Source organism: Paramacrobiotus metropolitanus, unplaced genomic scaffold (assembly GCF_019649055.1).
Source record: "Paramacrobiotus metropolitanus isolate TYO unplaced genomic scaffold, Prichtersi_v1.0 Parri_scaffold0000116, whole genome shotgun sequence".
Classification (NCBI taxonomy): Eukaryota; Metazoa; Tardigrada; class Eutardigrada; order Parachela; family Macrobiotidae; genus Paramacrobiotus; species Paramacrobiotus metropolitanus.
This window is the reverse complement of record NW_026570336.1, coordinates 103,166-129,164: the sequence shown is the minus strand read 5'-3', so window position 1 is coordinate 129,164 and position 25,999 is coordinate 103,166. Positions and strand designations below refer to the sequence as shown.

Below are 25,999 nucleotides of genomic sequence, written 5' to 3'. Positions count from 1 at the left end.
ATATTGTCCGTCAGTAGTAAAAACCACGACTGGAATAAAGACATATCATCGTCTGTGCGTGTATTTCGGCGGAGATCCTGCGCACTGTACCATACACGGGGCAGATACTGTATAATATTATAGGATGGAGTGATTGAATTGAATCGGGTGGCGTGCAGTTGATTTGTGGAGTTTACTTAGCGGACGCCCGGGTAAACATGGCCCCGCTTAACTCCAATCTCATTGATTTACAATATCCAATCTCATCCCGCTCCCGCTTTCCCAGACTCCGTCGCGGGCCATAGAACATCCTATGATATACCCACGACTCGTTGTTACACATACAGATATGTCAGTGTCTTCCTCGTTTCCTTCCACACCAACGTTTATCTCTTCCATATTCATATATGCCTTTTTCTACATAAGCATATACAACGAAACAGCGCTGCGCGTCCTAGTTAAAACTTTTATAACGATCGCCGGCATCGATCCGACCGATTGCCGACAAATTAATAACCGCAAAAAATGTCCGTTCAGGAAGAATAAACAGTCGTCTTTCATAAGAAAATAAATGCTTATTAATGTGGAGACTTTATAGTGTTTTGTAGCGCGGGTTGTTGGCAGCAAAACACGCATTAAAATTACATGCACACACTCTGTTGCATAATTTATTATATCCACGCACGCTGCGCGCAGTAATAAACCGGGGGAATCGCGTTGTTCGGGGATGCAGCGACAAGTTAACGAGCCGGGAAACATCCGTTAGCGCTGTCGCTCCGTGCGCCATTATTCACTATCAACAGCACTGTACAGCGCTCACTCTTCCTCGTTTTCGTACAGCGTACGGGCACTACACAGCGGAAGTTGTGCTGTACGCTGCGGCCCCACCAAACCCGGCGTTATTTGATTAAAGGACGCGCAGTGGCGTTGTATCTACAATATACTCGGGCTCACTACGTAGTGCGTATAGAGGACAACATGTCGAGCACTATGACAGCACAACCGGCAACTTGTTATTTATTCGGGGCTTTTGTGTATGGAACGTTAAAGCGGATAAAAGGCCAGCGTTGCCGAGTGCAGTGAATAATTCATCGTGTAGTTATGAGATAAGGATGTTTGGCGCGCTGGTGGATGGCCTGGCTGGCGGATATCCGGCCGGGTTGAACAACTTCTCGCGTACTGGCGATTTTCCTGTGTAGCGTACATAAAATCGGAGCGCTGCGTATCGTGTACAAATCGAGGCATTCGACTGTCTATATATACAAAACGCCAGGCTCGTGCGGAATCTCAGTTGGAGCCGGAGCTAATCTGCATAAAGATGAGCGCCAGCCAGTGAAGCGCATGCACAACGGCAGGCCCGGCGTTCTGCTCCGCTGGCTACATGTGGCCGGGGATGAAAAAATCGGGATATGGATACATATATCTCTCCATGTATGCGCCGATATGATCCCGGCATGATCCCCGCCATTTGGCAGCGGGATTACCGCCGAACCCCCGGCTAATCAGGCGCGACCGGCCGACTGTTGGGTCTAATTTGTCACTTCCGGGCTGCATCTGACACATTCCGCATTATCCCGGGCGCGGGACGGGGACGGGACGCATTACGGGTATTAAAAGCGTTGCGCTTATCATCTGCCGTGCATTGCCGGGTTTTATATATAAGGAGCGTGTTGCCGGCATAATCTGCCAGCGCCCGCTGTAATTGCGTCGATTCTTCCGCGTTTGTTTGCTCGTTTGCCGCGGCGCGCCACCTGGACGTGTTTGTGTATACATCTGTCTCATATAAAACGCTACTTGACTGCCACTTCCCCGCCACAATACCGTCGCGCCACTTGATCGCGCCACAGCCTTTTCCCGGCACTTTCTGACGTAAGTCTCTTGTTTATACTACAACCATAATAAGTGTACATAAGTGGCTACAAATGAACGTAATTGTGCACGTATCCCGGTGTCACGCAGCGGCCGTGTTGAGGCCTGATAAAAAATGCAGAGTGGTTAGTTATCGTGTTTGTATATATCCCTGGAGATGCGCGGCCCCGGCCGATCAGGCGCTACTTATCCGTGTCAGACTCATTAGCCAATCAGGCACGCAACGCCACTGTTTCTAATATATCTAACGCCGCAGCCGTCGCCGCTTTTTCCAGCGGATGGCTGTAGGTTTAATTGCGTGCGCGGATATCCCTGGGATCGATGGCGTTGGCTGGCGCTGATGCTGCTGCAGCGAGTCAACAGATCAGTAAACACAACATTATACTAATTGATCGCCTCCGACATCGACGCGTGCAGCGCACTGCCCATTTAGCCGGCACCGCGCGGATATATGTCGCTGCTTATCCAGCGCCCTGATTAAATTCTCCCACGGCTGCGCTCGCTCTCTCTCCCCGTCCACAGCCGATTCCCGGGAAATCCGCGTCAGCTGTATATATGCAAATGCTGCCACGTATTTTCCATTAAATGCCTTAACGCCTTCCGCGCTGCCAACCGGCACATTTCCGGCATAATTACCGACGCTGCAGTGTCAGACTGTACTTGTAAAATGAGTAGGGAATCGACCAGTCGGTCCGCGGTGGAAAAATTGAATAATAAAATCAACAAACAGAGTACAACAGGAATACATATCCTATGCGTAGAAAAATTACTACGGCCCGCTACGCCATACTCTGGACGCGTTATGTGCATTTGACATGGCTGATGCACGTCAAATATTGATATCCTATAAACAATTTATCGTAAAATCGAAGAATTTATCAATTAAATTTGGTAATAGTAATAATTCACTAGAAAAAAATTTATTATGCGATAGTTGTAGTGTAGTGGTTTCTTTCTACGCTTAATATGTGCTACCTGTACCTTTGCGCAAGAAATTAACCACCCGGCTTGTGTTTTTTTATATATTATATATATGTGCATATATATACAGCCGTGACCTTTTGCTACTTATATATCGAGTACCGGGTAGCGAATGATTGTCAGTGTGTTGGCGCACTCGTCCTCCCCGTTTCGAGAGGCCGATGAATGTATCCCTACATCCGCCTCGACGAGTGCCAGCGCTGTCTTTTTTTCGTCCCATCGATTCGCGCGACGGGAACATGATCAGGCGCCGTTTGTCCTCTCTAATCCAGCAAACCGGCCAATTGCTGGCTCTTGGCGCCTGAACACCGCGCGGACCGGGGTAATCATGGCCCGGCGTGAGAGCGGACGCGGACGCTGGTATTAATCTGGTCGGTGCCCGGACGGATTACTCCATCCCGTGGATAAACACACTCGGCCTTAATTATCACCATCCACACATGTACGGTGTTTATATATGAACATGGTGGTTGTACAGTAGTGCCGGGTTGGTTAACCCGCCCTCATAGTTTAGCGTTTTTTCCCTCCCGGTTTCCCCGGGGAAATCCCGGATGACACGCGTCGAGTGACCCGCCGCGCACTCTGATGCGCAAATAATCAACTTCCTCTTTTTTCCCATACTATATCACTCCCGCTTGAAATACTATATTCATTTTTAACAGGCGACGATCGACCTATCGTAAAGGTACAGATAGCACGCATTTAGCACGAAGTTTGCGCTATGAACGATTGCCACTACACAGTCTACACTACGTCTACCACAATGACATCATTCCCAGGTTTATGTTAATTACAAAGAGGAAAAGTTAATAATATTTTGTAATGTATACTTCGCTTTTACTCGCGTTCCGACCGCTTACAGATTACACCTTCACGTTCCGTCCACCCGATTGCATTAGTAGCCCCTGCAGTGAGCGGCTACGTGGTTATTAACAGCTAACTGCACAGTTCAGTTTGTTTTCCCCAGCACGTAAAACTTAAAAAGTAAGTACGTTTTTTGGACGCACTGAAAGCGAAATCGGCTGACAAAAAACACCTCCAGTCAAAGAAACCGAACAGTTCGAAAATTAAGTGACGAGTCTTTCACATGCTGGTTAAATTTTATTTTTACGGTGATTAATTCTAGTAAATTAAACCAACTAAGGAATTTGTGATTATTAACTAAATCGGTGATAATTCCTCGTTTTTTATAGCAAACTTTTTGGATGGATTCGTTGATCTCTAAATTATTCTTTAAAACTTTGTTTTGTGATAAATTTTTTTGTTGTTCCTTGTTGCTTTCGGTCCTGAAATAAACGGTCTTACTGGTTAAAAATTATCTGTATGGTATTATAAATTTTTATGTGGGCCCATGCAGGGAAACTGAAATGGTGGGTGGACGGAACGTGAAGGTGTAATCTGTAAGCGGTCGGAACGCGAGTAAAAGCGAAGTATCGATAGTTTGCAGTTCAGGTCGGATTTTGGCATGCACCAACCTTGCAAAATGCATGTAGAGCGTAAATAGTGCGGCGTTTCGCGTAACCCGTGAATTTAAAGTGCAGAGCTAAAGACGATCGGCCCATAATGAGACTTTTGATACATCTGAACGCATATTATAAACTTTTTGGAATTTTCTTACAGCCATAACGTCCGAACTAAATGCAGCGGGCCGATGAGCAGCGCGGTGTCAGAATATTCAGGAAAAAGCCGGGGTTACATAACATCGTTATATCGTTATATACGAAATGTGGCCGGTGCAGCGCGTAATTAAGGGCGTTAATGCGGCGCTGCTGGGCCTGCGCGTTGCCTCTTCCCTTCCCAGGGGCGCGCTGACGTTGCCGGTTGCACGACGGGGTAATTGCGGCCAATCCGTTGGACGCCGCGGGCGGTGGCCCAGGCCGGGCAGGAAGCTGTCAGCGCCCCGCGGCCGCTGCTGCGTCCCTCTAAACGGTCCTGGCATTGTTGCCAGCCGGCGCACAAAAGAGCGCTGATGTTTCGCGTGACGGGAAGCGAGTGTGTTGTGTGAACACTGTATACACGCGCGCCGGATGCGCTGCGTGCGTCGCTGACAATGGCCTTACGTGCCTGACAAAAAAGGGGCGGCGTTGCTGGCGGGTACACCCGCCGCCGCACAGGCAGGATGAACACGCTCCGGCGTGTGTACATTGCGCGTTGTTAAGAAGTGCAGGATGCCCGTTTGATGGGTGTTTGTGTTGGCCGTGCGGAGCGCGATGCGATGCAACATTCTATTTTTATATCCGCCACTTGTACGCGGATACACTGACAGTTGACACGCGCATGCTTTACAAAGGTCACAATTGCGCCTTAATCGCTGCGTGCAATAAGGCATGCCAACAAGTTTATCTTTCGCGCCGCTATATATATAAATTATCCAACGATAAATTTTTTTAATGCAGGAATTGAATGGCCGGATTATATTTACTGATCGTCGCGGTGACTACCTGCGGATGTTAATCGTGTAGCCGGTATGTTTCTGCGCATTTCCCTCATCTGGATGCTGGCCCACTCGCGGACGCACCGGCCGATAATGGTGCGGCTGTGGCTGCTGGGGACGCTGCTGCTCAGCGGGCCGGCGGCGTGGACGGCCGCCCGCGGGGTGGGGGCGGGGGCGCGCAGCAGCAGCGGCGCCCTGGAGGGCTGCCAGCCGTCGGCGCTGGTCTTCTGTGAGATGCCGGTCATTGCCTCGCCCTCCGACCAGGAGGACACCTTCAATGCCTTCCCCGGCGAGGAGTTCCGGCTGCCCTGCCAGGTAACACACCGCCTCTGTAATTACATCGAAACCTGAACGACACTCTTGTACTTTTTAATTTCCAAGCGGCGCGACAGTCATGTACAAGCCCGGTGGTTAATTTCTTGCGTAAAGATAGAGCGAGAAATACAGATTCAGCGGTTATCTTGAGCTCCATACCACGGCCCGCCACGCCACCCTTTCTAGGCGTTACGTGCATTTGGCATGACTGATGCACGTCAAATACTGACATCGTGTAAAAATACTTATCGTAAAATCCGAGAATTTATCAATGGAATTTATTTATCACAATGATTTATTGTAAAATTAAATTCATCGTTGCGATACCTGTAATGTAGTGATTGCTTTTTAAGCTCCAGCATTCGCGCATAAAGTACTCCCTGAATTGTACGTAAGAAATTAATCATCCGGCTTGCACGGAAGTATTCCTTTTATTAATCGTATTACATATTTTAGTTTTAAATGCCGGAAAGTGAAAAAATTTATAGCAATATTATGTGCGAATAGCCATAACATTATTATACAGATACAATTTATCATACATTTTTTAAATACCGGCGTCTTAAAGTTATTACGATAAGAATTTCTAACAATTATAAGAGACTGCGAATACTGTATGAAAATACCGAATGCCGCACAAATGCTCTGCTGTTATTAATGTTAATACCATTTTTGCATATGACAAAGTAATAAGTCGAAACAGAATTTTAGGAATTTTTTTCTTATCATTATTATTACGGCACAAGAGCAGACAACCCCGAAGGGACTTCGAGTCTGGCTGAGCAAAAAACAATTTGTGTATTGCTGTTGTTTAGTGCTGTCGAACAGAGAACAATACTTATTCGTTGTGCTGTTCATTTGCCAGTTAACTGCCCGCGCTATACAGATGAATTAATTGTAGCAGGGTAGCATATCGTCCATATATAGCAGGGTATATTAAAGTTGTAGCACGGTATGCTTATTACATAATTATAAATTGCCGATGAAATGTGCTAGAATTGCTAAATTCGTACGTACAATTTTATGACAATTATTGTATATACTTTGTATATCGTGCAAATATATATATATATGCCGACAAACTGCGAGAAACCGGTACCGGTGGGTAACCGGTAGAAGTAAAAGATTAACCACGAAACGCCGGTGATACGTTGAAATGCTATTGATATTTCGCAAAATGTCAGACATTGACGACCATGGTATCGGTTGTTGTTGTGGCCTTTCTGTAAATTCTAATGCGAACAGAATTAATAATAGCGCGGGAGCCGATAAAAACGGAGAAATGTGTTGATTAATTATGAGTGGCGCGCGGGCGACGCGCTTAATCGGCCGCATGTCAAGCTGCACAACACCCCAGTAAACCGGGGCCGCGTCAGGCCGGTACGGGAAATTAATTGCGCTGATAGTCCCCGGGGGAGCGCGCGTGTCGCCCGTAATCAGCGTCGCCACCCGTCCCGTGTGCGGGCGTATTTGCTGCTAATCGGCCGCCTAATCGTCGGCCGCCTAATCTTAACCTTGCGCTGCTTGACAGGCCTACGGATCGCCCTCGCCGCTCATCACGTGGCACCGCGTCCTGGCCAACGGGGAATCCATCCCCCTGCCGCGCACCGCCCCGCCGCCGCCCTCCACCGCCGAGCCCCGCCCCCTGGCGCCGCCGCCGGCCCCCGCCGCGGGGTCGCACTACGTGCGCAACGAAGCCGGCACGCTGCGGATCAGTCACGTGGTGCCGCACGACGGCGGCGTCTACTACTGCGTGGCGGAGAACAGCGCCGGCACCGCCAAGGCCCTCGTCGATGTAAAGGTCAGTGTGGCGTGGCCATTAGTCCTAATGATCGCGCGCACAACCTAATGATCCGCCTAATCTCGCACGCCATTAGCGCAACGATCATTCGGCTTTATAGAAAAACAAGTAGATACTGCGTTTTAACGCATACTGCACGCAGAGCAGCGCTTCTCTGTTTTTACGAGCCGCGATTGGATATATTCTTGATGCACGATTTTTGCTGATTTTAATATTCTATTTTAAAACGGCGAACCGACCGGCCGATTTCTAATTTTTAATTTTAGAACAAGTAATTAATTAATAACATATATAAATATAAATAAATTACTATTGATAAAAATATTTACAAATTTGTTCAGTTAATCATACAAAGTAAAATAAAAAAAAGGCCGTTTTGACGCATATTGCGCAGATAATCGCTTCCCTGTTGGAAACCCGTGGTGGCGATTTATTCACTTTGGACGTGTTCTTGTTGCGCACTGTTTCTTGATTTTATTATTCAATTTTTCAACAGCAAACCGGTTTTTTTCGTCGTTCGTTAGGTATCGCACCCCTCGTCAACATCCTCCCGCTGTCGGTGGGCGACACCTACGTCGTCATCACGTGGAACGGCACCGTCCACGTGCCGCACCTCGGCGCCACCTCCCCGCCCCGCGGACGCCACTACCACCACGTGGAGACGCGTGTCCGTCTCGGCCGGCACCTCTTCCTCAAGTACCGCCGCTACCGGCCCACTTCCGGGCCCTCCGACACCCTCCCGGGCCTCCACGTCATCCGGCTGGCGCCCCTCTCCCGGCAGCACCGCGTCAGCGCTCTCGCCGCCAACACCCTGTACGAGTTCTGCATGGAGTTCGAGCCGCACGGCCGGCCCAGCACCCTCCTGGACTGCGTGACCCTGCGGACCGCCGGGGCCCCGGAGACCCTGGACACGGGTCGCGGCTATCACCAAGGCCGCACCATCATGTTCGTGCTGCTGGTGGCCATCGTCGCCAGTGTGGCGTGCCTGTGCTTCGGGTGCTACGCCATGGCCATCGGGCGGAAGCTGTGGAAGTACCGCAGTAAGAAGGGCTTCACGGCGCTCGGCTACTCGGAGGAGGCCGACGCCGCGGCGGACCCGGAGGTCCCCGGAGGGCGGCGTCGGAAACCCTACAGCGCCACCGTCAACCACCGGTTTCCGTCGACGGACGCCTGTAACTACGCCGACGCGGGCGGCTACCAGGAGGACAACCCCAAGAAGCCGCTCATCGCCCGTATATAACCCGGGAGCGCGCTTACCGCCACGGTCTTTCCCGCCAATTAAATCTGCCTTTGAGTTGTACATAAAATGCCCGCGTCATTACATTCCAAGCCTGGTTATCACTGGTTATAAACTCAGTTAATTGATGATCTCAAACCAAATATATCTATTTTCGTTTGCGGTGCTTACTTTAATGTAGTCTGCTTTTTTATATTTGGTACGTTTAACAAAACTTGGGTACAGCGAGACGCAGCGAACCGGTAAAATTGCGAAGTGCTTACCTATATATGAACAAAGGTCATCGGCATTATTATGCATAAAGGTCATAGTTATTTATATGCACAAAGGTCATCGTCATATTACATTTTAGCACAAAAGTCACTGGAATATACTTCGCTTACTGCCTTATATGGGCTCCCCTTATATTACTCTACCTTATCTGGGCTCCCGGCTAGTGAGCAATACCCGTCAAATTATTTATCGGATTTATAGCAGAACCCTTTTCTACTTCTTTCAACCGGATTTACAAGTGAGCACATCAAAGAATTCCGAAATTTCACATCCGAATTATATTTATATAATTATATTATCTACATATATTTTTCATTAATTTCAACCGGATTTGCCAATGAACAAACTAAAAAATGCCACAAACGTTGATACAAACTCAATGCTACAAAAGTACTGGCGAAATAAGTATTTCAAGTACATACATCTAAATTTTCATTCAGTCATACACTGATAACAGCTGCAAAACTGTGAGTAATAACGTAACCGCCAATGTAGAGGGTTGCTCATATTGCTCGGGAGCCCAGATAAGGGAGAGTAATATAAGGGGAGCCCATATAAGGCAGTAAGCGAAGTATAGATATGCAAAAAAGGTCATCGACATATTCTTACATATGCCCAAAGGTCATCGCCCTTAGTATTTGCACAAAGGTCAAAGGTTATCCTCTTCTATTACTTCTATTACGGCAGATCACTGACTACAGCCGGGTAAAATCTGTTGATTAGAACGCAGAGAAGAACAATTAATACTGCTACAATCACGAGCGAACCGAGCCGGCATTGAACACACGGCGACTATACAATCCACAGCGAAGCAGGTTGAAGCGGTGCGTGCAGCGCGGCGGATACTGCGTCCGCCTCCGGAAGCGACCGTTTCGGCCTTCGTACGGCTGCCGGCACGGTGCGGTTGGAGGGACCACTGAGGACGCTGATGCGGCCGGGCACCTGGCGGGTGATCTTGCGCAGGTCGGTGGGCAGCCGGCAGAATGGGTCCAGGTTGCGGCCCATGCAGGCGCCGAAGTCGGCCGCCGAAGCCTGGCACAGACCCACCCGGCAGTGCACGAAGGCCGCGCCTGTGGACTGCCCGCGGAAGCGGAAGGGGGTGAAGGCGTAGCGGTAGCCGAAGTGCGTTGCGGTGAAGAGGAACTCCAGCTCCGTCGACAGGTCGAAGAAGCACCTGCAGGTCACAGTTAGACGTTACATGGAACCGTTCATGGCAACTTCATACATTCGGCGTAATGTCTCATGCAAAAAAAACAAAAATACCGTATTTAATCGAAAAAACGTCCGTATAAAAACCTGACAACCGTACGTATACCTCGTACTTAAAAACATAATTATTATTATCAAAATGTATTATAAAGACATAAAATACATAAAACATACATAACAATACATAAAAAATTAAATACATAAAGAATACATAAAAAATAGATAAAATACGTGCATGCATAAAAACAGATAAGAATGCATAAAAAATGTGTATTAAATTATGAAAATATGTTAAAGAAATTAATAATGAAGCAGTATATTATACCGAATACACAGTGTACATCAGTACATATACAAAAAATATTGAGTTCAAAAAATAATCAATCAAAAAAGTTCAGTGCAAAATACGCAAAAATATAAAAATAAGAAAACTTTAAAAAATGCAGAAATTTGTCTAAGGAACACAGTGCGAGTCATTATGAGAATAACATGAGAATAAATATTGAGGATGTACGAAATGAATGCCTCACCCCCTGTGAATGAGGTCGTAGCGCAGCGGATCATCGGCATTATCAGTGTACGTCGCCCAACACGACTCCACGCGGATATCCCAATCGGCTGAATCCAGCCCCTCGGCCAGCACGTCGAAGGTGTACTTTCCAACAGCAAAGTTATTCGTTGGCACGCGCAAACTGTTTACCAAACGAATACAACATCATCAAATGAAAGATATATGCAATAATATTTCCGGCACTTACACAGCATTCTCGTGACCTTTCCCGACAACATGGCTCTTTCCAGCGGCCAGTGCCAACGGCTTCCCCAAACTGATTCTTTTGCTGTTTCGTACCCTCTTGGCAACGTATTCTGTAGGCGGACTGATTCGCCGGCTCGACGACGGGATGATCCAGGAGGTACTGGACAGGGAAGATATCCGGGATCTCCACCACCGCCACGCATTCGACATAGCGCCGTCCGTCCTCCTCCCCACTGACCACGCCGCACGCCCCCACTTTCCCGTCGAGACGGTGTGACCCGGCGCCCGCCTGACACCCGGGAGCCTGTTGTCCGTAGAACCCGGTCAGGGCGTACCGGGAGTTGGCCTCCCCGTACCGTACATCCAGCTGCAGCTGGAGGTTGTCGGCATCGCAGCTGACCTGCACCGTCACCGGATACTCCGGCTCCTCCTCGTCGACACACTGCGGGAGGTCCATAAACATGATGGGCATCCCGAGGCACTCCAGGGAGGTGCAGGGGACCTCCGTCCCCGGCGGGAGGTCGGGCGTCGTGTCGCAGTACGCGTAGTTGGCGTCACAGTAGTACTGCATGAAGGGATCGACCGCCGGGTTGACGTAGACCCCCGCCAAGGGCGACGGCGAGCGGCCCTGGAGGTCGTGGATCAGGGACTGTAGCGCGCAGTCACACTGCATGCGATTGGCGATCAGCTTCAAACACGTCAGGCGCGGGAGGTCCTCCAGGGTCGACCGTTCCAGCGCCAGGTGTTCGGCGACGTAGTTGATGGCAAGGAACTCCAACGCCGGGAGCCGGAAGTACCTGGCGAAGCTCCCGAGAACCGTGGTGTAGTCCCGGTGGACGGTGTGGAGGAACTCCAGCTGCAGGATGGCCAGGTTGGGGAGGTGGTCGAAGAAGGAGGGTTCGACGATGGAGGCCGGCGCGTCCAGATACAGGAAGAGGCTCTGAACGCGGGCGGCGGCCGCCGGCGGGAGGACGTCGCCGTTCAGGTGGATGACGGAGTTCTCCAGCTTGGTCTGGTAGAGGCCCACAGGAGGTTGAGGTTGAGGCGCTCGTGGGGGTCCTGGTTCTGGCCGACGTAGGCCAGGAGGAGGCGCGGATGTGGGCGGGGTCGGCGTTGGTGCAGGTCAGGTCGGTGACGCTGCCGACGCCCGCGGTGCGGTCGGCGCAGCGGTAGATCGGGGAGAAGGTGCAGAACTCCGAATTAAGGGCCGTGAGATCCCGCTCGGGGGCGGGGCCGATTTTACAGTTCTCCAGCATTTTATTCCCGTGCGAAATAAGGGATATCGGTTTGGCCGTGGACAGGCCACAAGCGGCCGCTAAAAATACCACAATTTTCCACATTTTTTCTCGGGCAAATTCACGGTTAAAAATGTGGATTAGAAACAAGAGCAATATCCGGGTTGCAAATACAAGTAAACTGTGCGTCAAATGTGGGGAAAAGTGTTGAACAGTAAACGACTACTTTCCGGCTTATCAGTTACATTTCACGGATAACGGTTGTATCGGTCGGAATGTTAGGGGAAATAAGCCGTGTTTGTCAGCCTTTGGCAGGCAGTGCGGGCCACGTGCTGGAGTCCGGCTGATAAGCGCTTCCTAGTACGCGAACTGATTGCTAATGCAATTATGAGGACCTTTGCATAACCTTGCTGGGCAGCCTGCTTATCAGGTGTTATTGCTGGCTGTTTGCTCAAGCCACTTGTTCCGCGGTCAATCGCTCTTGTCCCCGATTGTCTCACGCACTGATACAGCTGCCAAGAGAAGCATATACAACCGACCAATCAGCTATGAGAGCGCTGTACGTGTCACGGTACGTACGCAGCACCAATCAGCCAGAATGCGCGTAAGCAGTCACTGCCGTCTCTGGGCGGTCGGCTGTGCCCGCGGCAAAATCAGTGCAGTATTAACTGATTCTCATTAAATCAAAAAATTTAATTTGTGTAAGAAAAATATTATTATATTATTAAAATTTACTGATTTAAGTTATTGACTTATTAAATATTTAAATAAAACTTTTAAAAATTGTAGAACGAATTTTTTGCATATTTAGAATTATAACAATACTAATTCTGTTACAGTACTTTGGAAAAAAATGTAGATTTTTTATTAACCAGTAGAGCAATCATTGCAAGAAGCTGATGAATTTTTTCTTTTCTTAATTTGTAGAAAATTTCACTTAATTACAGCGCAGTCTGGTTCAAAATCTTATAATTTATTGCACATTAGCGAAGTACAGTGTAAAACAGGGCAATTTTGCCAAAAATGCATTATTTAAAATGGTATGGAATAAAAATAGGAGCGCTGTCCGCGATTGGGTCCCACGACGTCACTGCCGCGTTGTCCGGGATGCCGACCGTTGTCGCGCATCTCCATTGCCTGTGGGGCGCCGTTGACGGTCTGTCCGACCAGGCGGCCGTTGTCGTAGGTGCTCACCGTCTCCACGCCGTTCTCCACCACACTACAATACCGAAAATAAATTATCTACCGATCCGTCCGCCCGCGGGAGGCGTCCACCCACCTCCGGACCGTCCGTTCCTGTCCGTTGACGATCTGCGTGGTGACCCGCGTGGACGACACCAAATTACTCCAGGGCCGCGGGCCCCCGCCCGATCCCGACCAGGAGCGTGGGAGGTCCCCCGGGGAGCGCACCGGCGCCCGCGACGTCTCCGCCTGGAGGTCGGCCATCATCCCGGCCTGCGCGAAGAACTCCCGGAAAAGCTCGAAGGGGTCGCGCGTCATCCCGAAGCCCGGGAAGAGATCGCCGAAGGGCGACGTGAAGGCGCCGGGCGTGAAGACGGTGAAGCGGTGGTGGCGGGGCGGGGCGTCGCTGCCGGAGCGGGAGGCTCCGCTGGGGAAGCCGGCCGTGGCGCTAAAGCCAGAGCGGGAGCGCGAGGAGCCGCCGCCTTTGCGGTAGGCGTCGTAGTCGCGGCGGCGCGTCTCTGTTACCAGTTAACACAAATGTGTCTATATACGCGGGTGACCTTTGAAAGAGGTCGGACGTACTATCGCTGAGGACTTCGTAGGCGTTGCTGATCTCCTGGAAGCGCTTCTTGGCCTCCTCGGCGTTCTTCGGGTTCTTGTCGGGATGCCATTTCAGCGCCAGCTGACGATACCTGGGGGCGGAGTTAAAAATTAAAATTAATAATCACATTAAAATTGCAATCATTAAACAAATTTAGACTAAATTAAATACAGCTAAATTAAACTTTCTAAATGAAAGGTCAACGACTAATCCAGCGTATAATAAAACTGAAATAAATGCGCAATATTAAAAGTAAGTTCAAAATAAATTAAATACAGTCAAACTGAATTAGCAATTAATCAAAATAAAATTCGCCATGACAAATTAGCCAATTTTACAGGTTTCTATTTAGCGTGCTGCGATGGTGATAAGTGAAAGGTCAACAAATAATTCTATATATCCGGCGCATGTACCCACGCTTGCTTGATCTCGGCGTCGCTGGCGGTGGACTTGACGCCCAGAATCTTGTAGAAATCGCTCATGGCTCAACCGTACTCCATGTTCTATTCGTCAGTCGCTACATCGGGGTCCCCATTTCCTTCACAGTTTAATACCAATTGCTCATCATCGTCCTGGCGCGATTTATACGGACAAACTGATACGCCGGAAATTAATTTTGCCCTCCACTAATTAAGCCAGCAATATTGAAATTATCTTATATTACAGTCGAAACGTTTTTCCCAGATTTAAGTTATTTAACTGTTTAAGGCAGTATTTGGAATGGTCTTATTAAGAGTCTGAACAACATTCACCAAATTACAGTGGTGTTGAACCTGCACATACTGAGAGCGGTTGCTAGGGTTAACCGTCTGGCTGTTTCCCGTTTGGAAATCGAATTACGACGCGTTTGTCTATGCGTTATGAAGACAGATAGACCGGTTGGCTTGGCGTCAGTTTGCTTCCCAACAACGCATTTTACAACTTTGAATTTATTTTTAAACGATTTTAATGCAGTTATTGAGAAAAACTCCGTTTTTGGGACGAAATATAAGAAGGGAAGGAATTAGAAATTTTTAGCATAAAACTGGCATTACGCTGCCACGCCGAGCGGTTGCAATGGCGTCAACTACCGGACGCATTTGTATTTTCCTCATTTGTAGTTGTCTTCTTAAAGGCTTGCGCAAAACATGAATTGTTTGATAGAGGAAAGTGATTTCTACAGAATGCAAATCAGCGATCAAACGTGAAAAGCGTTAATGCAGGCTGCAGAGCGCTGGGTTTTCCCGCGTTACGGAAAGCGGTACCCGATCGGCGAAAGTAAAAAAGGGAAAAATGAGCCGGTAATGATTGTCGCAAGGGCAACCGCACGCGCGCTGCAACTCCTTTACCCGGATTCGGTTAGTTACCCGGTAAAAATTGCGCCGTCATCAGCGTTGTAATCAGCAATACTTGGCCATTGTTATTCGCTTGTCAGCGGTGTTCGGCATGACTGCGACGAGTCGCTGCTCAAACAGCAGTCGCACGTGTGCTCAATATGTGTACCTATGCATAGCTGGTGAATCAATCATAGACAGACGGAGGCACACATTTCACAACAGTACAGTAATATTTATCTTTCTCTCACGGCGCTTGCTCACATATTTTGGAATGAATTTCGGGACGATCAATATTATCGCCCGCATTTCTCGTACATGGCCGCTGTAAACCAGTGCCTGAAATTAGCTACCAATTAAATTGCCGCCATGCTAATCAGCGTCAGTCTGTTGATCGGAACTGCGGCGTTCCTGGCGGCGCTGCTGTACTGGCTGCAGCGCCGGCCGCCCGCGGGAGCCGCACTACCGCCGCAGCCGGTGGGCGGTTGGCCGCTGCTGGGCCACCTGACGCTCATGTTCAGCCGGCAACGACACCGCCGCATCCAGGCGGCCGGCAGTCGCCTGGGCGGCTGCGTCACCCTCACTCTCGGGTCCAGGTAAAGAGCTTCATGTAACCTGCGTTGCGAGGTGGTCGGTGCATCGCTAAGTATACGCAGCTTCTTTTTATGCGTCCAGGCGGTCGGTGTGGGTCACCTCGTACGAGTACTTCCAGGAAGCCGTCATCAAGCACGCTTGGGAATTTGCCGGACGCCCGCCGGAAATGACCAGGGCTGGTGTCGGCGGGAAAGCGCTCGGTACGTTGAAATTGCCAGGGTTTTTTATTTAGTTTAATTTAATTAGGTTGATTTTGATTGCTACAGGAATCGTGGCCGGCGGCGTCAGTGAGGAAGAGCGGGAGATCCGCAAGTTCACGCTGATCAGTCTGCGCAGTTTCGGCTTCGGCAAGTCCAGCATGCAAGGGACGATGCTGCGCGAGGCCGACGAACTGGTCAACGCCTTCCGCCGCCACTGCCCCGCCCCCTCCGAGGGACCGCCCCGCCCCTTCAACCCCCGCAGTCCTCTGGCCAACGCCGCCGCCAACGTCATCTGCTCGGTGCTGATGGGCAACAACTTCCAGCAAGGAGACACCGACTTCCGCGTCCTCAGCGACGATTTGACCGAGGCCATTAAAAGGTCATGCTGGCGCAGCAGGCTCGCTCCTTCCCGCCCCTGTGGATCCTGTTCCTTGAGGCGGGATCAGGACTGCGTACAAGACGTTCCGCCGTACGCATGCTTTCCTCAAGGCCATCGTCAAGGAGCACGTCGAGCGGCACCAACCGGGAATGCCGCGCGATTTCGTCGACGACTGGCTCGACATGACGGCTGAGGAAGCCGGGAAAGCCGGTGGTGATAAGACAGTCTTTCGAGCGGAGAAGCTGCCCAAAGTCCTGATGGATCTATTTATCGGCGGCTTTGAGACGACCACGACCACCTTCCAATGGTAAAGATGAAGGCGGAACAATTTTCCCACGGTGAGTCAATGCTGCGACCTTTCTCTCTCGTTTTGAATTAGGATCTTTCTGATGCTGCTGCACCACCCGCACGTGCAGACCAAGATCCACACGGAGATGGACCGCGTTCTGGGAGCCCGTTCGTCCACTTCCGGTCAGCAGGTGACGCTGGAGCAGCGCGACGCGCTGGTGTACACGGAGGCGGTCATCCTGGAGACGCTGCGCAAGTACCCGCTCATCCCCTTCGCCATACCGCACATGTGCACGCAGACCACCAAGCTGGGCGACTACACCATTCCCCAAGGTAGGTGGCCACTGCCGGTGACCTTTGAGTCCGGCCCTAACTGGCGTTGGATTAAAACAGGGACGCAGGTGATGCTGCACCTGTTCTCCATCCACCACGACCCGGCGCTCTTCCCCGACACCCGGAGCGCTTCCTGCCCGAGCGCTTCCTCGGGGCGGACGGCCGGTTGACCGTCCCGGAGCAGTTCGTGCCCTTCTCGGCGGGCCGGCGCTCCTGCATCGGGGAGCAGTTGGCGCGCAAGGAGCTCTTCCTCTTCTTCGCCAACATCATGCTCAACTTCTCCATCCATCCGCCCGCGGGTGGTCCGTTGCCGTCGCTTAACGAGAACGAGGGGATTGTCATGTACCCGGACCCGTATGAAATCATCCTGCAGGAACGCTGACATCGGCTGCAATTCCCATGCCGGATTCGATGACACGGACGCGCCGGTCTCTCGGCTTTTGGCTGAAAAATATCTGACGTAAAATATTTCAAAATTGACACTCGTACATACAGGTCTCTAAAAACTGGAAGCATAAGAAAACCGGGATGTTGCAGAGCAATTGTTTTCTGAAAAATTCTGAAGAAGAAAATGATTGTTTTCTGAAAACAGAAAATTTTTCTTTAATGACTGTACAAATAGGAAGAAATGACAACTGACAGTTTTGAATAAACAACTGCTTTAACTTTTTGAGATAAAAACAGCGTTTACTCCTAGAAAAAAGTACGACAGATAAATAAACAAACGCCGGGTAAACAAGCGACAGAAATCAAAGACTGTTCAGACCCTCGTATATCGCGCATAAAGCAGCATTTAAAACCCACATGGCTTGCAATAAAATATACAGCGCAGATGTTGACCCCATTGCGCGGTGCCAGCTTTGGAAATGTACTGGAATGTTTTTACAAAGGAAGAAATTCCAGTTCCGAAGTAAAATATTCAAAATTAGCGAAGTAGGAATAGGACAAAAAATTTCAAAAATTATCAACACAAATACAGTCACACCAATGTTTTGCACAAAAATGTTGGATTGTTTTTTAAGTCGTGACCTTTATTGGTCCCTGACTTTCAACAATGGAAATAATTTTGAATTTATACGCACGAGGTGGCGTTGACTTAGGAACTGTTTTGACCTGCGCGTGCAGACGTGATGACAGAATTACATACTGTGCTGTACTTATGATATGCAGTAAGTACTGTACTAATTTTATGTATTAGGTACGGATCTGTACTTACATTGCGGGAACGCGCATGCTTCGGTAACGTTTGGGACAAATGTTTGCAGAATGAATGAAGCAGTTGCTAAGCTGATAATAAAATATGTAACAACCGGAGACAAGTTTACACGTATTGACTGGACTTTCTAAAAATTAACGATGCCGCTGGAAACTGTTGCTTCAGTACTGTGAACTTTAAAGAATTTTAGAAATTGTTGGCTAAACTGACTGATACTTTGTTTTCCAGTGCAAAATTTATTGATCTCTTCCTGCACATACGTGGCTTGTTAATATGATTCGAAGCTTAAACTTATCAGTTTCGAACTAGATTTAAAATTACCAAGATGAAAAGAAAAGTCTCAATCTTAAGGTGAAGATAAAGACTATGTTGGAAGAAGCAAAACGGATCTGTACGTGAAATCATTACGGGCAATTGTTGCTGTTACTGTTAATGTTGTTCTTGGGTAACGTTCAGGTATGTAATGGTGTTAAAATCGTGTACGAACAGTCGGTACAGACTACAGAGTACTTACACCGCTACTGTTCTTGTTGTTGTTTGATGTGTAGTTGTCACTAGCTTGGTGACAACAGTGTTTCCCAAGCTGCCAACAGTGTCTGTTCCCTTTAAAGCTGTCGAATACTGCAAACTCTTGTGTGTACTATACAGTCTATACTTACTAACGGTGGTTGCGAACCACATTATTGCACGAGCGCGAGCGTCAGTACCTCTGGAAAATGGTATTGGGATTGTGATTGGAAAAGCGTGACGTACGCTCTTCGTGGCATCAGACAAATTTTATGCTCTTGAGGAAAGCTTAATTGCAGCACCTCGCCCTTCGCGCTCGGTGCAAACAAATACTATAATTTTACGGCTGCATAATAATTAAGGATGATTAAGTACAGTATCGTCGTTCTACATTAATTAATAATAATTGGACTAAGGAAGTTTGTACTGTGCAGATTGTAAATTTTTGTAATAATAATTATGAATTACGGCACACCAATATTCTATAAGCGTATTTACCGCTTACAGAACAACTTAAAGAAATGACCCGGTACATGGTGTCGAAAATGGGACACAAATGGGTTGTGTACACAAAGTCTGGTTATTACCCGATCTTCTTGAAACTTTGCTGTAAAAGACACATGACCATAAAATCGAAAGTACTAATCGCGGTTATGTAATTATTCATTATATATACGAGTATAACCGCGCTAGTACCGGAAGCGCTCATGTACACTGTAATAAACGCAGATTTGTTTAGGGTCAATCTAAGAATTTTGTGGACAGAATTATTCGTATTTGCAGCGTGGCATGAGGCTCCTGTATTATCTTGGGGACTACGTAGGAAAAACCCCGCTAATAAATTCCTGCTGGAGTACTGCCTACGCTTATCATTAGCAGTTCACTCCTTCGGACGCGGCCCGGAAAATTGCCTGCAGTCAAATGACTGCGCGAATTGAATGATACGGACTGGGGCCAACTCTCCTGAAGGGACATCCGGTTTGTCCAGGGTCGTTCCGCATCCGCTTTATTATATATATATATATATTATTATTATTACTGCACAGGAGCATCTCAACCCTGACTGCGACTGCTCCGGTACAGCTCGGCGACAGCACCATTATTACCCATATCATGCATAGGCAGCGACGACTACGGGCTGTGGCCTCGTACTTGTTTCTGAGCATGGTCTGGCGTCGTCCGGCCGTGGAGTGCTTGGAGTGCATGGTGGGCGTGCAGGAGTGTCACTGCGGCTGGGAGTGCACCAGCGACCTGTCCGAAGCCAAATTCCAGGACGTGACGCTGGCGCAGCAGAGCCGCACATGACAGCAGGCGCGCCGCTGCCCACGGACATCCCGCTGCGGAAAACGTGCCCGGGCAGCGCGGATGTATGCCTGTACTTTGCCGACATGTTCCTGGCGCCGTACCTTAACGGCACGGTTGTGGGACGAGGCCGCTTCGGCAACTGCTTTCGTCCGGGCACCGGCACGCCGGCCAACCAGTCCAACTACTATCCGGCTCTTCCCGATGCCGGCCATGCCAACCCGCAACATCGACAGCATGGGCCTGAACGTCGGTCCGCAGGGCTTTGCCGGGCAGGATTTCCTGTGCATCCCGGTGCACTATACGCAGCGTGACAGCGGCGTGGATGAGTACTTGGTGTACTGCTTATGCCGGCGCAACCTATGCAACCTGGACTGGACCACGGTGGCCAACACCGGACCTCCGCCGCCCGGCAAGGATGTGGATGCCCTTATCGTGGACGTGTACAATAATCCCAATGGCAGTGCACCGACGCTGACGGCCTTCGAAATCAACAACACGCAGATAGTCAATGCCACGCGACGCCCGGCCGCGGACACGGTGGACTGTGGAACACACCCGGACAGCGAGGACTGCAATCCAAATGCCTCACCGGGTACACGCTCCGGGGCGACGCGATATCGACCGGCTAAGCTTTTCTGCTTCGTCTGCAGCGTGCTCACTGTATGGACAAGACGCCGCATAGGTCTTATATGTATACCTTTGAACAATCTTTGTGCACTTTTTGACGCCTAAGGTCAATGCTTAATGGGCAGCTGTTGTCGGCTTGTTTAATTGACTGTCCATGTTCCTCGTCCAAATTAATATTAATTGTGCTTAAATAAATTTTTGCTGGAGAAATTCGTACTGTCTGAATTATGTAGAATTCAAAATTATGTAAATATGTAACCCGAATTTAATCTATAGCCGAATGCAGCCGTTACAAAATACCCAGTAGATTAAAGCGTGGTATGCATACCAGCATACGCAACCCAGCGTAAGTCGTAACATGCGAAACATGTAAGATTCACCTTATTGCAGTTACGTTTAAATGTAAGATGATGTTTAACCACGCCGAATTAGCGGGTAATTACTGAGCATGAATACGGGCTACAAGCCTACACGGGACAGATGTTTCTTAAAGATCATAATTTTGCAGTAATTTTAGTTGATGTGACTTTACTAATGTTATACAGCAAGAAAGATGGAATTCCTGGTAAAACGGCAGCTAGATTGCCCGATTAGCGATTGCTTAAACATTAATACTCTGCTTCCATCGTATAATTAGTCAGTTCAACACTGAAATTTTACAAGAAGGGAGAAAGTGAGGTCGGCAAACTCTGTAGACCCAACACGTAGGCGTATCTTGTGTAGGCCGTGCTAATACCACATGCAGAGCGAAAGTACTCGTAAAAGCTAACGTCAATGTCCAAAATGACTGCGATACCTGTGATGCTGACCTGCGAAGGAATACAGTAACTGTTCAGTATATATTAGGATGAAAATCTCAGTAGCTACATAACCCCAACTCACCGAATATTTCAATAGTACTCATCGGTCGTTGCGGGAACTGCGTTATAGCCGACGACCCCGGTTGCAGCGTAGATGTCAACGTTGAAGTCGACGGTGTTATCACCGTTGGGTTTCCTTCCGTAGTCGCACTAACGTTGACCGTTGTCAGTGAATCTGCTGTTAACGTAGGAGCCGGCATGGGCGTCGTTCCCGGTTGCAGCGTAGATGTCAGCGTTGAAGTCGATGGTGTTATCACAGTTGGGTTTCCTTCCGTAGTCGCACTAACGTTGACCGTTGTCAGTGAATCTGCTGTTAACGTAGGAGCCGGCATGGGCGTCGTTCCCGGTTGCAGCGTAGATGTCAGCGTTGAAGTCGATGGTGTTATCACAGTTGGGTTTCCTTCCGTAGTCGCACTAACGTTGACCGTTGTCAGTGAATCTGCTGTTAACGTAGGAGCCGGCATGGGCGTCGTTCCCGGTTGCAGCGTAGATGTCAGCGTTGAAGTCGAGGGTGTTATCACAGTTGGGTTTCCTTCCGTAGTCGCACTAACGTTGACCGTTGTCAGTGAATCTGCTGTTAACGTAGGAGCCGGCATGGGCGTCGTTCCCGGTTGCAGCGTAGATGTCAGCGTTGAAGTCGAGGGTGTTATCACAGTTGGGTTTCCTTCCGTAGTCGCACTAACGTTGACCGTTGTCAGTGAATCTGCTGTTAACGTAGGAGCCGGCATGGGCGTCGTTCCCGGTTGCAGCGTAGATGTCAGCGTTGAAGTCGAGGGTGTTATCACAGTTGGGTTTCCTTCCGTAGTCGCACTAACGTTGACCGTTGTCAGTGAATCTGCTGTTAACGTAGGAGCCGGCATGGGCGTCGTTCCCGGTTGCAGCGTAGATGTCAGCGTTGAAGTCGATGGTGTTATCACAGTTGGGTTTCCTTCCGTAGTCGCACTAACGTTGACCGTTGTCAGTGAATCTGCTGTTAACGTAGGAGCCGGCATGGGCGTCGTTCCCGGTTGCAGCGTAGATGTCAGCGTTGAAGTCGACGGTGTTATCACAGTTGGGTTTCCTTCCGTAGTCGCACTAACGTTGACCGTTGTCAGTGAATCTGCTGTTAACGTAGGAGCCGGCATGGGCGTCGTTCCCGGTTGCAGCGTAGATGTCAGCGTTGAAGTCGATGGTGTTATCACAGTTGGGTTTCCTTCCGTAGTCGCACTAACGTTGACCGTTGTCAGTGAATCTGCTGTTAACGTAGGAGCCGGCATGGGCGTCGTTCCCGGTTGCAGCGTAGATGTCAGCGTTGAAGTCGAGGGTGTTATCACAGTTGGGTTTCCTTCCGTAGTCGCACTAACGTTGACCGTTGTCAGTGAATCTGCTGTTAACGTAGGAGCCGGCATGGGCGTCGTTCCCGGTTGCAGCGTAGATGTCAGCGTTGAAGTCTAGGGTGTTATCACAGTTGGGTTTCCTTCCGTAGTCGCACTAACGTTGACCGTTGTCAGTGAATCTGCTGTTAACGTAGGAGCCGGCATGGGCGTCGTTCCCGGTTGCAGCGTAGATGTCAGCGTTGAAGTCGAGGGTGTTATCACAGTTGGGTTTCCTTCCGTAGTCGCACTAGCGTTGACCGTTGTAAGTGAATCTGCTGTTAACGTAGGAGCCGGCATGGGCGTCGTTCCCGGTTGCAGCGTAGATGTCAGCGTTGAAGTCGATGGTGTTATCACAGTTGGGTTTCCTTCCGTAGTCGCACTAACGTTGACCGTTGTCAGTGAATCTGCTGTTAACGTAGGAGCCGGCATGGGCGTCGTTCCCGGTTGCAGCGTAGATGTCAGCGTTGAAGTCGAGGGTGTTATCACAGTTGGGTTTCCTTCCGTAGTCGCACTAACGTTGACCGTTGTCAGTGAATCTGCTGTTAACGTAGGAGCCGGCATGGGCGTCGTTCCCGGTTGCAGCGTAGATGTCAGCGTTGAAGTCGAGGGTGTTATCACAGTTGGGTTTCCTTCCGTAGTCGCACTAACGTTGACCGTTGTCAGTGAATCTGCTGTTAACGTAGGAGCCGGCATGGGCGTCGTTCCCGGTTGCAGCGTAGATGTCAGCGTTGAAGTCGATGGTGTTATCACAGTTGGGTTTCCTTCCGTAGTCGCACTAACGTTGACCGTTGTCAGTGAATCTGCTGTTAACGTAGGAGCCGGCATGGGCGTCGTTCCCGGTTGCAGCGTAGATGTCAGCGTTGAAGTCGACGGTGTTATCACAGTTGGGTTTCCTTCCGTAGTCGCACTAACGTTGACCGTTGTCAGTGAATCTGCTGTTAACGTAGGAGCCGGCATGGGCGTCGTTCCCGGTTGCAGCGTAGATGTCAGCGTTGAAGTCGATGGTGTTATCACAGTTGGGTTTCCTTCCGTAGTCGCACTAACGTTGACCGTTGTCAGTGAATCTGCTGTTAACGTAGGAGCCGGCATGGGCGTCGTTCCCGGTTGCAGCGTAGATGTCAGCGTTGAAGTCGACGGTGTTATCACAGTTGGGTTTCCTTCAGTAGTCGCACTAACGTTGACCGGTGTCAGTGAATCTGCTGTTAACGTAGGAGCACCGCTGCAGGATTTATCCTTACCGCTGCCGCAGCGTTTGGATGGTAAGCACGACTCTGCAACTAACCAGATGAAAAATGTTGGAAAAATACACACCTTCACTGGCATACTTATACATGGGCATGTCAGCCAACATTTTCAAGTCCTAGAGAGAAATATAAAATGTCCAGAATTAGACGAGGAAAATATCGGCGCAAACAAGATAAAACTATTTCCACAGCACTGTTATTAAATTGCTCTATTAATTCAAAACTTTACCGAATTTCATAATCTTGCCTGTTTGGCTAACGGTCGGTAATTATTTGCAGAACGGCAAAAGGATTTAAGTCCCGCGAATAATTGATGCAGTAATAAATACTGCTGTCGAAGAAATTACTTCGTAAGCGAGTGATGCGGTGATAGTGGGTCTTCTAACTCATAATGTTGCTGCGAATAAGACACGAATGTTGTTCGGTTAGATACTGCATCAAATAGGAATTCAACAGGCTTGGCAAGAGCTGGACATCGGCGTTTCTTTGTGGTTGTGTGTGATGTTGTGAACTGCAAGACAATTTATACAGTACGCAGACCTTTCAAGCATTAGTAGACCATTAAAGTGTAGTGATGCCTCTAGATGGAAACAACTTGTACAGACCGCAATCGGAGTCTACCTTGCTAATCCATACAGAACCTTTAATAAGTATCATGCTAATCGTAGATTCCGACCCCGACGGCGCCGCGCTGTTGCGCCTGCCTTTGGAAATAATCGCGCAAATCACGGAGCTGGCGGATGTTGTCACCCACGCCCGGCTGAAATCGCCTAAGTTTCGGAACCGCGCAACGGCTGGCTGATTCCCAGTGCTTCATTCGTACCTGCACAGAAATAATATGACGCTGCTCGTTTCCGCTGGATGCATAAAGGATGCTACAGAGATACATTGGGATACGGCAGTGATTGAACAAAGTTAATTTTGGAGAATACTTAAAGGGTGCGGAGGCGGTGCTGTTGATACAAGTCAAAACACATGCCCGGGAAAATTTAACGTGTACTGACCGCGCCATAGGTGCTAACACAAGCGCCTCTTTACGGCCGGCTACTCAATAAAGCAAACGATTAATCATCAGCGACCGACTCACAGGGTCAGGTGCAGCAGTCGACGAAGAAAGTACCAGTAACGAGCGCCCGTTTCCGGCGGTTTCTCTGACTACTGCTGTCATGCAGCGTTGATTCATTATTATTCCTAGGTATTTTTCTACTGATTGTGATTGCTATTTTTCTACCATACCGTCGCGCCTGATCCCTTTTTCAATTTTTATGTTTCATAAAGTATTGTGTATATTGCTTTGGTTGTATGCTTTGGGTTTCTTAACAGAATTTTTTGGTGGTGGACACCAGAATTTTTTGGTGTTGGACACCAGAATTTCGTCGGTGTTCGTGTTTCTTACTTTTTGGTGTTGGACACCAGAATTTTCCTCGGTGTTCGAGTTTCTTACATTTTAGTGTTGAACGCAAAATTTTTGGTGTTGGACACCAGAAAAACATGCAGTAGAGTGCACCATGCACCAGCCGTGTGGTACTGTAGCCATGTGAAAGTTCAGCCGTTCGTGTTGACCCGCTTGTACATGGGCAATACGCGCCAGCCCGCCCGACGGAGTGAAGGACGGCGTCTCCGCGTTCCGGCTGCATGTTCGCAAGGAAGCCGCATTATCTGCCGGCGGCCAGGTCCGCGCCCGTGGGATCACTGGTGGGGGACAGCCGCCTTCCAGAAAAGCGGCGTCGGGCGGTAGTAGCGAGACTTTAGCCACAGCATCACAGTATCATTTGGGCCCCATGGTAAAAGTGATCCCCTGTGCCTTCGCGGCCGCAGCTGCAGCCGTGGCGCCGGCTGTCATATTTCATTGTCCTCTTTACGGCACAAGAGCAGACAACCCCGAAGGGACTTCAAGTCTGGTCG

The 25,999-nt window shown here is 49.3% G+C and overlaps 4 protein-coding genes and 1 pseudogene across 7 annotated transcripts; 3 read left to right on the top strand and 2 right to left on the bottom strand.

Moving 5' to 3' along the window:
* Positions 1–1,066: 1,066 nt before the first annotated feature.
* LOC129598166 (uncharacterized) lies at positions 1,067–8,898 on the top strand. Its single transcript, XM_055495936.1, has 4 exons — positions 1,067–1,848; positions 5,226–5,578; positions 7,110–7,383; positions 7,904–8,898. Exons 2-4 carry the CDS (start codon positions 5,297–5,299, stop codon positions 8,617–8,619), a joined length of 1,272 nt encoding a protein of 423 aa, XP_055351911.1. The 5' UTR covers positions 1,067–1,848; positions 5,226–5,296; the 3' UTR covers positions 8,620–8,898.
* A 42-nt stretch (positions 8,899–8,940) lies between these two features.
* LOC129598164 (uncharacterized) lies at positions 8,941–11,205 on the bottom strand. The gene is made up of 3 exons (XM_055495931.1): positions 10,857–11,205; positions 10,629–10,790; positions 8,941–10,063 (listed from the first exon to the last, which is right to left on the bottom strand). The coding sequence occupies exons 1-3, from the start codon at positions 11,063–11,065 to the stop codon at positions 9,682–9,684; spliced, it is 753 nt and encodes a 250-aa protein (XP_055351906.1). The 5' UTR covers positions 11,066–11,205; the 3' UTR covers positions 8,941–9,681.
* Positions 11,206–12,968: 1,763 nt separating this feature from the next.
* Positions 12,969–14,634, bottom strand: LOC129598163 (dnaJ homolog subfamily B member 8-like). Its single transcript, XM_055495929.1, has 4 exons — positions 14,291–14,634; positions 13,855–13,964; positions 13,370–13,790; positions 12,969–13,309 (listed from the first exon to the last, which is right to left on the bottom strand). Exons 1-4 carry the CDS (start codon positions 14,353–14,355, stop codon positions 13,123–13,125), a joined length of 783 nt encoding a protein of 260 aa, XP_055351904.1. The 5' UTR covers positions 14,356–14,634; the 3' UTR covers positions 12,969–13,122.
* Positions 14,635–15,446: 812 nt separating this feature from the next.
* LOC129598167 (cytochrome P450 2J2-like) lies at positions 15,447–17,399 on the top strand (annotated as a pseudogene).
* A 13-nt stretch (positions 17,400–17,412) lies between these two features.
* On the top strand, positions 17,413–20,793 carry LOC129598165 (uncharacterized). Of its 4 annotated transcripts, none has more exons than XM_055495935.1 (3): positions 17,413–17,440; positions 19,487–19,681; positions 19,750–20,793. In XM_055495935.1, exon 3 carries the CDS (start codon positions 20,069–20,071, stop codon positions 20,738–20,740), a length of 672 nt encoding a protein of 223 aa, XP_055351910.1. In that variant the 5' UTR covers positions 17,413–17,440; positions 19,487–19,681; positions 19,750–20,068; the 3' UTR covers positions 20,741–20,793. The 4 variants fall into 4 exon arrangements, with proteins under 4 accessions (XP_055351910.1, XP_055351909.1, XP_055351908.1 ...); XM_055495934.1 differs by lacking the exon at positions 17,413–17,440 and adding an exon at positions 18,297–18,547; XM_055495933.1 differs by lacking the exon at positions 17,413–17,440 and adding an exon at positions 18,297–18,587.
* Positions 20,794–25,999: the final 5,206 nt, after the last annotated feature.